The 12,669-nt window shown below is 46.0% G+C and overlaps 2 protein-coding genes across 3 annotated transcripts in view; one reads left to right on the forward strand and one right to left on the reverse strand.

Moving 5' to 3' along the window:
• Nucleotides 1–42: 42 nt before the first annotated feature.
• On the forward strand, nt 43–4,618 carry mpl (MPL proto-oncogene, thrombopoietin receptor). Of its 2 annotated transcripts, none has more exons than XM_029828788.1 (12): nt 43–219; nt 340–460; nt 556–725; nt 918–1,075; nt 1,176–1,320; nt 1,423–1,537; nt 1,657–1,826; nt 2,001–2,143; nt 2,395–2,554; nt 2,628–2,718; nt 2,831–2,918; nt 3,072–4,618. In XM_029828788.1, exons 1-12 carry the CDS (start codon nt 72–74, stop codon nt 3,540–3,542), a joined length of 1,980 nt encoding a protein of 659 aa, XP_029684648.1. In that variant the 5' UTR covers nt 43–71; the 3' UTR covers nt 3,543–4,618. The 2 variants fall into 2 exon arrangements, with proteins under 2 accessions (XP_029684648.1, XP_003974444.3); XM_003974395.3 differs by having other exon boundaries at nt 44–219; nt 2,637–2,718.
• A 446-nt stretch (nt 4,619–5,064) lies between these two features.
• ddah1 (dimethylarginine dimethylaminohydrolase 1) overlaps nt 5,065–12,669 on the reverse strand; it is a 41,535-nt gene continuing 33,930 nt past the window's right edge. Inside the window, exons 5-7 of the mRNA XM_003974368.3 lie at nt 11,940–12,059; nt 7,876–8,019; nt 5,065–6,534 (exon numbers count right to left, since the gene is read on the reverse strand). Of these exons, the coding sequence (XP_003974417.2) occupies nt 6,418–6,534; nt 7,876–8,019; nt 11,940–12,059 (381 nt within the window). The 3' untranslated portion in view covers nt 5,065–6,417. The remainder of the gene's footprint in view (nt 6,535–7,875; nt 8,020–11,939; nt 12,060–12,669) is intronic.

Raw genomic sequence — 12,669 nt, forward strand, 5'->3', positions numbered from 1 at the left:
CTCCAGTGCTGCTCGAAGCTCCCCTCCCACTAAAAACAGGACACCAGTCATCGTAAACACAGAAAGAGAGAATGTTGGCCCAGTGCAAGTCATTAACGCGTCCATCTGCCATGGAACTCACCTTCAGGTGGGGGATCTCCCTCATAACCTGGTGGATTTTAGTCTGCTGTGTATCCCAGATTCCTCACACATTCGGGACCTTTAACATAACTAAAGAGGGTAAGCAATGAAAACTGCTACTACTGGATCAGATGTATGTTACAAGTGTTTTCTTTAAGAAGGTCAGGTGAGCTGTTAAAAATCCAAATATAAAGGTATATATATGGTGTTTGCGTGCAGATCGTCTGCTCTTAAAGGACGAGGAGAATCCCAAGTGTTTCACGCGCACGCTGCATGATTTCACCTGCTTCTTTGAGACGCCAGACAACGGGACCTATGATCTGTTCTACAGGGTCAGCGGGTATGTGCGGCGAGGCTGCACGTGTGCATGGAGCCGCCTGACTGGGTGCCAGATTATTGAAACTGTGCTTTTCCCCCCCCCCCGTGACCTCGCAGGACCAAAAGGTGTGAACTGTTTGTGCAGGCGACCGAAGAGGGAACGTTCCTCCACGTCTGCTCATTTCCTGCCGTGGACGTTCTCTTGTACGTGGAAATGCAGCTGGAGGTTGTGGAGCGCAGCACCGGCACGCACCTGTACTCACGGACCGTCTGTGTGGAAGATCACCGTGAGAAATGTTCTTCTCAGATCCAACACTCTCAACATATTTTACACTTCACATTTTCTATGTAGCAGATGTTGCCATAGCAAACGGTGGCTCCTGTTTAGGTTTGTCGGAGGTAGAAAAATAGATCCAAGTGTCCTCTGGGTCTTTATTTGTCCTCTGATCCATCCATCTGAGGCCCTCTCCTGTCTTTAGTGCTCCTGGACCCCCCCTACAATGTGTCTATGGACCACAACGGTGAACCAGGCCAGTTGCAGGTGTCTTGGAAATGTGACGCTCCAAAATTCTTTGAAGATGATATGATGTTTATGATCCGGTATACCTCGATGAGCCTGGGACAGAAAATACAAGAGGTACTGTTGTCCTTAACGCCATCATCTGAAGGCTTTACTGTAGAACATCAACACTGGCTTCAGCCGATGGCAGAGGATCAAACTAGTCTTCTCCCAACAGGCAAAGGACGGGGGCATACTAGGCTCTGTGGTTCCAGGAGAGGTGACTGAGGTCCAGCTCAGAGCCAAATGTGCCTCAAACCCAGCTGCAGGTCACTGGAGCAGATGGTCCAAACCGGTGCGAGCGATGGTTCCTCAGAGTTCAGGTGCAAAGAACAAACAGGAGAAGAGAACATATGTAACCCAGCAGCTGGCCACGGGGCCCTTCACAGATGTGATGGTTTAAATGTGTTGGGTTTGTTGTTCAGGTGATATTTCACTGATGTGCTTCACCTCTGACCTGCACAACATCACCTGCATGTGGAACACGACCAGATACGGGCCAGACAATGACTTCACACTTTTCTACAAGACGAGTCCGGGGTACATTATTTATCACTTAAGCCCTTCCTAAATGGGACAATAACTGCATGAACCCATTAACCTTTAGATGGGTCACACCCTCCTGATCACAGAACTTCTGCTGCTCTGGTTTCTCACAGTGACGGTTCGAGCTGGTCCGACTGGGCAGAGTGTCTGACCGAGGAGAGCCTGACCGACCTCTGCCGCTTCCAGGGACACCAGTCCTCGAGATTCAGGGTTAAGCTCTGCAGCGATCCATCTCCGCTCAGCAGAACCTTTTACACACCAACGTTCACCATGTACCAGAGCAGTAAGACAGTTTGAGTCCTTTCCTGGATGTCAGTATTTTATTTTGGCTTTACTTGTTAAATAATTATAGATTTTTAACAGAACTAGTGACATATTTCCACTACTATTGTCACATAAATGGGGCTGAGCCTTTGCATGTGTACTTTACTTAAAATTTTCTGTTTTCTTTTGAAAGTCAGGACAACTCCACCAAGTCATCTAAACAGGTGGTGGAGGAGAACCAAGCTGTGCCTGAAATGGGATGCTCCGCTCCCCATTTTGTTTGCTCACCTGCAATATGAAGTCTGTTACCAAATCAGGGAGACAAATGCATGGATGGTGAGAGGACATTCATGGACAATTGGACATTTTATTTTGTTTTTTCAGGGTTAATGTATACGATTGTCATTCTCTGACATACCGAAAGAGGGCGTAGTTGTGTAATCCTAATACGACTTTAACGTAATTTACTAGACATGACCCATATTTTTTTCAAATATTGGGTCTTAAAACATTTTTTTTAAATGAATTGATCGCAGTTTTAAAAAAAAATGAAAATAACATTGAAAAATGACACTTTCTGTCCACAGATAGTATCCGTAGAGGGTCCTGAAACCAGCACTTGTGTAAAACTCCCACTGGGCAGCCACTACAGTGCTAAGATCAGAGCTAAACCAACTGGAAACATCTACTCTGGTGACTGGAGTGACTGGTCAGAGGTAGTTACTGGTGACACCCCCGCCAACAAAAGTGTGTACACTTAAAACAGCGGTGTTGTGTCCATGACTGCGAGTTAAATCATTCCATTTCTATCTAACGAGAGATCTTCCAGGCACATTTCTACTGCTGTGTATCCCCATCTCCATGCTGATGATCACCGTCATCGCCGTTGCTTTGTTTCCTAAGTACTTGAGGTGAGAATCAAGCTCTTCTCAGCATTACACAGTGAAGACCCTGAATGTGCCACTTGAGGTTTAACTTTTCAAAATCTATGTACATTAATTTTTTTTGTATGTATATTTCTAGTAAACTCAAGCTGTACTTTTGGCCTCCAGTGCCCAACCTTGATAAGGTTCTTCAGGGGTATCTGGTAGAAATGAATGGACAGGGATGGGTAAATCATTTTATATTAATACCCCAAACATTCTGCTAAATGCAGCTTTGCACGTATAGATTGCAAAAGTTTTGATTTTTGGAGACGTAGACCGTAAAATAAACCCACCAAATCAACCAGCACATGTTTATCAATGGCGTGTTCACCCCACAGAACCTCCCAGTAATGGCAAAGCCGTGTCTCGAGGAGATCGCTCCATCTTTTTTGGAGATAATGTCTGACGAAGAGGTGCTCGGTTCAGACAAGCCTGAGAGATCCACCCAGCTGCTGCCTGCTGAGCAGAAGCTGCCCCACCCCGAACCACCAGATGAACCCCCCGATGGCGAAGAGTACCCAGGCTATGTGATGCTGAGGAAAGGAACACTCATCCACTGCCCCAAAGCGAACATGTACATCCACAACAGCACGTGTGAGAGCGAGAGGCCGAATGTGACAAACAAGTCCGTGCAAACGTGCACCGATGGCTCTGACTGTGCTCTGCTCTGCTCAGGTAACGACTTTATCAACCAGTCGTATTTCCCTCAGGCAGAATCTGCACATGGGTTCAAGTGTAGGATTACAGCCATCCGCCAGTCTAGTAATCTCTACACGAATTTACCCCGCAGCTCAAACTCACCCATCTAATCATACTTTACGTGCACGCGTGCAGCTTCTCGATACAGTATAAACACTTCTTCCTGACATAAGTCACGTGTAAAGCACATCCTAACTTACAGAATCTGTGGTTGAGGGGGGAAGCGCTGGTTGATGTTTGAAGGCAATTGAGTTGGAAGTGTGCAGAAAATCAAGAGAAGACAGACAGGAGGGCGAAATTAGATCGATGGAAGACGACGGGAGCACGAGAGAGGAGAATTATGAACTCACTGCACGCCAGAACGGCCACACAACCTGGTTTCGGTGAGACGCAGCTGAATCAAAGCGAGGGCAACACGGGAGAGAAGAGGAACCTGGTACATGGAGGAGAAACAAACAAGCCGGGAGGCGAGACTGTGAAAATTAGGGAGAATGAATGGATCTGGTGATCTTTTCTTTTCTAACTGGAGGGCTTGTAATGTATCCGTTTTAGTGTTGAACTACAGAGGTGAAAAATGTTATCTGATGTTTTTAAGGCTCACGCTGTCTTTTTTTTCTCTTCATATTCTAAACTGGACTCATGCCAGTCAGTCTGAACCATATAACCTGCAGACTGGAGCAGACATGCTAATATCTGCATTTATGGATGATAAAAATCCTTCTGGGCAAATCTGCATGATCACTGAACACTTTATACTTTAGCTATAGTCCACAAATTACGTAAAAGTCATTGTTTACGTACCAAAATAAGTCATCATTGATGAAGGTCGAGAGTCCGATTGATAGACCAGCTGCTGTTGTGATGCCGTTTACGTCCACAAGAGGGCGCAGTCTGACTGATGTGTGACTGCTCCACTTATCGGTTTCCTCTGGAATCCTTTATCTTGTTCCGTGGCGACTAATAAAATTTGGCAGTCACGATGAAAATAATTATCTTGAACAAACTGAACCGCATAAATAACTTCTTGGAAATACGGTAACACAAACACTGCATTGTACAGAAGAGTAGAATGTTTGTCTTAAATTATCTGTGAGTCTTTATAAGCTTTTTCTTTCTTTTTTCCACAATTTACAAATGATATATATGCTCTGGTGTTTTCATGTAAATTAAATGGAGCTACATTTCAGGTTCGTTGTTAGGTTTTATTTTCTTGCTATTTGGTTTCAGCTTAAGTCAATTTGTGTATTTCCTCATTTGACGGTGAGAAAAGCGAGTTGGAAATTCCTCTCAAAATGTACAGGAACCTTATAAACAGAGATAACATTTGAATATTCCCGGTCTATTATTTTTAAAGTCCCGAAAATATTTCAGTGACTGTTGCTGCAGGGATAAGACGCCCGATTCACGTCTTAGCGCTTTTCTGTCACTAGGTGGCAGCAGAGATCAACAGGAAGAACCAATTCTCCTTCAAAGTAAAAGTCGAAGGGAGCGAGATGATAGTCCCTCACTGAAAATAATAAAACAGGGTTTGTTTCACAGTTTTTGAGATGAGGAGATGAGGATTTATGAAATGGTTACCTCTATATGGTGGGGGGTTATTATTATTATTTTTTTTAAGTAATCACATCACAGTTGGATGAAGATTATTAATTTATTACAGTGGTTCAAAGTATCAATTCAAGGTGACTTAAAGCATTATTACTCACAACGTAAAAGCAACATTTTAAAAGTGAGTTTTTCCTGCCACTGATACTTGCTCAAGGGTCAGACTCTGGGTTCCTGTAAAGCGCCTGGATACAAATAAAACTGAATTGAACTATAGTAAGGGTGCAGGAAAACTCAGAAGCCCGAGTCAGAAACACATTCAGCGAGCACTTGGATGAGTAAGGAAATGAATAAAAACAAGGTTTCATATGAGTTGGCAGACATTTTTCTGAGCGGTTACTCACGCGCAGCCGTGCCAGGCAAACAGTATTCAGCTTTTAAATCCCAGACGTGCTCTGGTCTACTGGGAAATTGAAGGACAAATTTAGATGAATTATATTACTTTCCCAAAATCGAATGGTTGATTTGCACTAATCAGACTGTACATTGTGCCACGACTGGCTCAGCCTACCGGAGTGACTGTAGAACTGGAGCCACTACAACGCTGCTAGCGCCCAGCCAGAAATACACTACTAGCGTCACACTTTTAACTGCAGGTCATCACATCTTCGGTGTCGGCCAGACCGTGTGATATCATGGCCGTAAATGATCCGGCTCTCTTGTCTATGAGGCAGCAGCGGTGAGACGGTCAAAAGAAAAGGTTGAAGAGACTCAGTGTTTACTGGTGGACTCGCTTCTCCTCCCAACAGGAATTCTTTCCATGCTCCATCATCGCTGCCCGTTTACCCACACAAACGTGCACGGAGAGGGCTTGAATCACCTCCTGATGTCATTTCCTCAACTTTCACTCATGATCATTCCGAGGAACAACACGTTTTCAGATGTGAGCGGCTCGACGGCGTGCGCTAGATGGTCCGTGCACAGTTAACATCACTTATGTCAACGGGCCTAAAAGACGAAGCGAGGAGCAACATGGATCCAGCTCCTGAAATCCTCTGATCTAACACAGCCGCATTCATTTGGTCCATTTTTAGAAGCTGAAAAACTGTCATGACAACGCAGAAAGTCCCGCGTGTCACCTGCTCGCTGCAGGCACGGCTGGCATGAGTAAATATGTTTAAGAATAAACCACTGGGTAGTAAACACTGGTAGTAAAACACTGGGATGTGCAGTACAGTCAGTTGCAAGTATTAGTCAGCACTAGTAATGACACTTAAGAGCACCTCAGGTTTTAGTGGCAGAACACACTCATCTGGTTCTAGTCTTAAGACTTATGTTACAATCAAAAGTTTTATATTATCTAGGGGAAAGAACGGAAAAGAAATGCTTGAATCTAAAGAAGGATGCTGATTTAGAGAGGATGAAGGGCCTTTCTTCTTTTCAGATGTTGGCCCTCTTATTAATGAGCACGCTGCAGCAGGTGAGGGCTCCGTCCACTTTGGCCTTCTCCACGTCTGTTACCGGGATCAGCATGTAGTCCTTAAGTTTCTCAAAAACCTGCAGGAAAAGCAGTCGTCACCTTCCAAAACTTTAATGCAAAACCACCGGTTGATATTCTAAGGACCTTTTAACCATTTCTGCTGTTTTGATAGGTTCAAAGTGCAAAAATGCCTTTTCAGAAGTCAATGTGCGACTCCACGCTTGTGTTCTGATGTGAGTCTGAAGTTGAAGCTGTCCAAAACACTCCGGATCAGAGCGTCGGCTCAGGGAAGGTGGCGCTTTTGTGCAACGTCCCTCAGAACAATATTAAACCTCCCTGCTGATTGTGGCATCTCCATCTCCAAAGAGACTCTCTTTCTGAACATTTCCAGCTGAGTTCTCATTAACGTGGGTTCAGATTTATATGATGGGTTGGACGGCGACATGGTCCCACACTGCGGGGGCTTCTATTTTTCATCAGACTAACCAGTTCAGATGTCCTGCCTCCACCCTCCCAGACCCCACCAATCCTCTCTCACGACCCGCCCGGCCTTTGTTACTGTGGTACTCTTATGTAACTTTCCAAGCAACCTAAAAATAGACCGGAGATTAGAGCAGACACTGTTTGGAGTTAGAAAGCAGCAGAATTCTTACAAAATGCGTCTGTGATTCTGCCGGATATTCACTCGGGAAACGACCACAAAGTGAGACATCACAACCGCTCCCTGCTGACCCAGCGCTGTTGAGGTTTGCACATTTCCAAGCTGCTGTGTACGATGTGAGCCTCCAAAACGGGGGGGGTTTGAACACAGCTAGGCCCATTTCTCAGCCTCACAAAAACAGGAAGCATGAATTCTACAAAAACAAATTTGTATCATGCTCCGGTTGAGTCCTCTCAGCCCACTAAACCCGCTTATTTGAACTCACATCCAAGGATGCATCCTTTTGCAGATCCTTCCTTATAAAAATAGCCAGCAGAGGTTGAGGTCTGAACCACACAGCGCAATTTGAGGTCTGAGCACTGTCACGGCGGATCGTAGGGTCCTTTTGGCTGCGTATGGATCCAAAGACCCTCCAGAGAATATGAATAACACTGCTGATGCTGCAAGTCAGGAACCAGCCGCGGCTGATGTCACATTAGAGCGATAATGTCGTACTTTGTCGTGACGAGTTAATCAGTTCTGACTTTAAAATAACTAAATTTCTGGTTTAAGCTTGTATGCGAGGGCCGGGTAGAAAAGTACTTCAGCACAGCAGCGGACTGGCGGCCAACATAGACAAGTGCTCTTTAAAGCTTAACCACTAAACCAGTGTCACTTTACTGGTAGTGATTTTTCCTCTCATAACCTCAGGATTGCAAATTAACGTGTGACTCATGCGGGGATCAGGCCGAGCTCCACGAAGCGAGCCCAGCGTTACCTTTGCACTCTCTGGAAACTCTTCTGCACCGCGGTGCAACAGCACGGGCCCCTTGTTGGGCAGGTTCATGTAGATGCAGTTGGCGGCGAGGTCGTCGGGCACGGTCAGTTTGTCGTAACGGTGGTCGCTCATCTGCTGCATGATCTGCAGAGACGGGAAACAGACACTCGTGTACACCAGGACCAGGACGTGACTTTCAGAGACATAAAAAGGGAGTTTTGTACACCCCTCAAGATGCCGTTTACGTGCACGGACACCACAGCAAAGTCAGTTCCAGGTTTCTTTCTGCAGACCAAACCATTCTGGGGGGTTTGGGAGGGTGGGGGTTAATGAAGAACGCAGGAGCAGAGAAGCATTCTTCCCCGACAGATGTCATCTTATTTATGTAATCCAAAGTTAGGTTGACGGTGTGTGTGTGTGTGTGGGGGGGGGGGTGAAGGCCGAGGAGACACCCGTGCTGCCAAGTGGAAGTCGTGGTGAGGATGTTATGACCAGGGATACTCTTCATGTTTACGAGCAGAACACCTGGGGACGGACACCGAGGAGACCAGGAGGTGTGTGTGTGTGTGTGTGTGTGTGTGTGTGTGTGTGTGTGTGTGTGGAACGTTAGTGGCTCATTCAGCTATTGTTTTTCATGCTTCTTCCTTTTCCCACAGAGTTGAGGTTGAATGTTGCCGACGTGCCAGCATAAAAAGCCATTATGAAGCTCCTCCAACTCACCGATTCCACTTCTGGGCATCTCCAGAGCGGCCAAACTGCATCATCTGGCTCACGAGTGCAGCTGTGAGGGAAAACTGTGGACCGACAGAACAATGACCTTGGTGGCGGCGGCGGATGACGCAGTTTCACTTCCGTCTGCACGAGGCTACTACAGCGGGGAACACCGGGGCGTTTCCTTTGGTTAACTGTTCATTGGACTAAAAGAAAAGTTGGAATCGATCACGATTGCTGCAACGTGAAAACCAGAGTCAGGGACTCGCTAAAAAAATCTCTGTTTCCTTCCCATCGAGCCCAAACAAAGTGCTGAGCTGAGTAGTATGCTGCAATGATGAACATAGAGATGTTTCTAAAATCTTGTTTATCCTCTAAACCCAAAGGAACATTTCGCTCCCCAGGTTTAAAGAAACAACCTTGGGGATTATGGAGGAACAGCGGTGGGACTCCGGCTGCTGTCAGCACAGCAGAACAAACCTAAAAAAACAATTACCGAGGCCAGCGAGTGACTTATGATGCAAATAAATGTGATTAGGAGCCGCAGGGTGGAGTTCCTATGGCGCGGCTGTCTATAGGATTGTACAGTATATATGTAACCAATGATGACGCACTCCCTGGACCCTTGTGGGTGTGGAGGATGACTGCAACCAGCCTGACTGTGTGTCTCAGTAGGGGGAAGAATAAGTGCTGCGCCCAACACAAAAACTTATTTTCGGAAATAAGAAAATATAATAATAATCCTGCTGCATGTTTAAGGGCTTAATTCATAGAAGATCTTTGGAAAAATGATGGAACCGTCATCCACTCACTTATGAGACATGACGTCGCCTCATCTCCTGGTGTTGATGGTTTCATTTATAGTCAACTTTAGGCTCCAACGCTTGAGTTAAATCCCACCAAACTTCCTTCTGGACGGCGGCTGTGGTCCAGCTAATCCACAAACCGGTAACCTGGCAGCAGAGCACTCCAGTAAACTAAATGTTTACTGGAAGGTAATAAAACTCCCCCTCAGGATGGTGACATTATTGAGCAGAAACACGTTCACAATTGAACTGACCAGACACACAACTGCAGTTTACAGGATCAGACACGGTAACATCGGAGCCATCAGCATAACCTGGCTCCCCGTCTGAATATTTATACTGCAGTAATCTGCCCCGAGGAGGCCTTAAAAAGCTTTACAATGCTCCTTTTGAGTCTGGAACAACAGCAGTATGCGCAGAAAAATTTTAAAAAAAACACCACTTGAGGCCGCATCCAACTCCAGAGGGCACGTGAACCCTGAAATTGATTCCATTCGTACGTAAAAGCTCCTTGACACAGATTTTTTTGGGAAATATAACTGGTCCACATGAGTGTTTACGGCTGCAGCCTTCAACACAGGAGTGGAAGGTGGGAAGGATTAAAGTAGGAACGGTAGAAGCCAGAAAACTGTCCTCCATTAAGGAATAAACAAGATAAAAAAGAAAATCTGATGTAATTCTCAGTCTCTGATATGGTATCAGCTTGGCTGTTGCTGCCTGAATATACAGCTGACTCAGTAACCGTCAACATGACTGGGGAGGAAATCTACTGCCATATATGGGCTTCTTCCTGACAACATTCCAGCTTTTTTAGCAACCCTGGCTTTGACTCCATAAATGTCAATCAGTGTATCTAAGCAACTATTGTGTGTGTGTGTGTGTTGCTTTGAACACGCTGTGTTTGAGATTTTCAGGCAGGTTAATCACCATCTCCAAAGACTATTTTTTAACCCTCCAACAGACTCAATTTATGAATCAAAAGACAGGCAAAGTAAACATTTGTAATCAAAGTTTAGCCCAGCCAAGTCAGGCTAACTCTTCAGTCACCGCTCACCTCGCTATCTATAGAACTCAAGTGTGCCACAGTCCTGAAGGTGAAGCTTAAAGCCCGACCGGCGGTGAAGAATGACCTCATGACTCAAACGGGGCTGACCGGGTGCTGCAGCCCCCGACGGAGGCGGTATTTTGGGGACGATGACTTCATGACTGCAGTTTGGTGGCGAGGGCAGCAGATGGATGACAAATCCCTTCGGTACGCACGTTTCCTCCTCCTCTGCACTTCACACTGAGATAATAGGAATCACGTCCAAAATAAATGTCGCCTGAGTCTCCATTTTTCATACAGTAACAACTAAAGCCTCAAATGGAATTAGGCAGGCCCCAACTTTAATTAGAACAAAGTGTCTTTGTTTGAGGCGTTACAGACAAGGAGCCTCGCTGCCATAGCAGCTGCATCCACATCCCAAAACAAGCACTCTGAATTTGTTAAAACAGAATTCATGAGATCACACTCTCCCAGCAAAAGGAACATTACCTAATTACAAATCCAGGGTCATGAAAAATGCTTTAAAACAGGAGCTAATTGCTCCAAGAGAGGGTGATGTAAGCCATAATTAGCAAGAGAACGGTGCTGTTGTTGGGCCTCGCCATCAGCCACTCCTTCCACCAGTAGCTAATGACCAGGGTGGTCCAACGGGCCGGAATCTTAAGGAGTCGGTGTTGGAATATGAAACCAATTAGCAGCTGTGTATATTCGCTGATTGTGGAGCTCCTGATTACGCTTGAGCGAAGCAAACTTGAAAGATGTCCCAACAAGTCCAACCTTGTGCTGATCTCAAGCACTTTACCTCATTACGTGAATTAGAGGAGCCTTGGGAAGGGCGGGGCCGGCGCCACTCTCGGAGGCCCGCGTTAAAAGCTAAGTGTAAGGGTTTGCATGCAAATCCTCACTGTTATGCAATTACCCATCCGGCAGATACGTCATGGAGAAATCCGCCATATTTCAGGCGTGCGTGCTGTTCGCGCAGGTTTGTTACATGTGGCTGTCTGGGAATGTTCGTGATCAGGCTGATGCATGAAACGGCCCAATCCGTCTCTGTCAGGGCATAAATACCCTCTTCTTCATAATCAACCCATCAGCATTCCCTGGGTTTTGTTTCCTTTGGGGGAGGGGGAGGGGGGGCGAGAGGCCGGATCGATGCTGAAGCCCTTCGTAAATAATGAGCTGTTTAATGGGAGGACAAGGGCAACACGAGCGCCAGGGGCAAACCCCGCAGATTAGCCGAGAATATGAATGAATGAGCAGGGGTTTAGGTGACAGGTGGGTTCAACGTGCATGTTCTGAGGTGTTGTTCTCACTGAAGGGAAGGAGGGAGGGAAGCGCTGATCAGTCCGTAAAGAGGAAAAGGAAAAGAAAATCAGCTGCGTAAGTGTGCGTCACAGTTTTGCATTCAATCAGCGGTTTCCATGACTACTGCCAGGGGGCAGAAAAGCATCTGGATGTTTTTTTGTTAACTGCACAAACAGCACACATAAACAAAAGCATACTTTGAGGGTTCTCTGCGCCGGTTCACTGGCGCCGATGACAATGAGGCCCGGGCCTCCCATGCTGCAGAAACTTTTCAGATGCAGCCCTTCCAGCACCGGCACGGTCGACACGGCATAGTCCTGCAACAGAGGGATATCTGGTTAAAGAGCAGAGCTGGAAACAGCTCAGAGATTCCGCAGAAATTGATGCTTTTTTTGTCCGTGCAGCTGATAAGAGATTCAACCGTGCGCGTCACGTGCTCAAACAGGGCATCAGGCGCCGTTTCAAACAGTGTTGGGGACCGATGGTGGAGCTCTTTACACAGGAACCTACATCAGGCTGATAATTCATCCTCAAAACTTAAATATTCAGGCGAGAGTGTAGACTAATCCTGAAATAATGAACAAAAATACACTATTTAAAGATTAAAGTGAGGACTGCTGTGGTTTTCTTGTTATCAGAGCTTGTTTAACACATGGATGCTGAGAAAAACCTTGTGAATTCCAAAGGTCAAATACCTGCTGGGAATATCTACTTAATCCACTCAAAGATGAAAAGGGCGCGTTGATGTGATTGGTAGAACACACCACACCTCTAAACTTCATTGTTGATTGATACGCGGCTCACGTTTGTGCGACATGTGAACATTTGTGCAGCACAGCAGGACGTTGGGGTTTTTCTTTCATGTTTTCGTTGCCGTCGACAGTTGATTTTGGAGCGGCTCCTTCGTTAAAACGTCAGTTGAAACTT

Source organism: Takifugu rubripes, chromosome 20 (genome assembly GCF_901000725.2).
Source record: "Takifugu rubripes chromosome 20, fTakRub1.2, whole genome shotgun sequence".
NCBI lineage: Eukaryota > Metazoa > Chordata > Actinopteri > Tetraodontiformes > Tetraodontidae > Takifugu > Takifugu rubripes.

Coding starts and splice junctions, on each gene's coding strand:
- mpl (XM_029828788.1), top strand. CDS start 72: ATGTTGGCCCAGTGCAAGTCATTAACGCGTCCATCTGCCATGGAACTC. Junction 220..339: donor CTTTAACATAACTAAAGAGG/GTAAGCAATGAA, acceptor GTTTGCGTGCAG/ATCGTCTGCTCTTAAAGGAC. Junction 461..555: donor CTGTTCTACAGGGTCAGCGG/GTATGTGCGGCG, acceptor GTGACCTCGCAG/GACCAAAAGGTGTGAACTGT.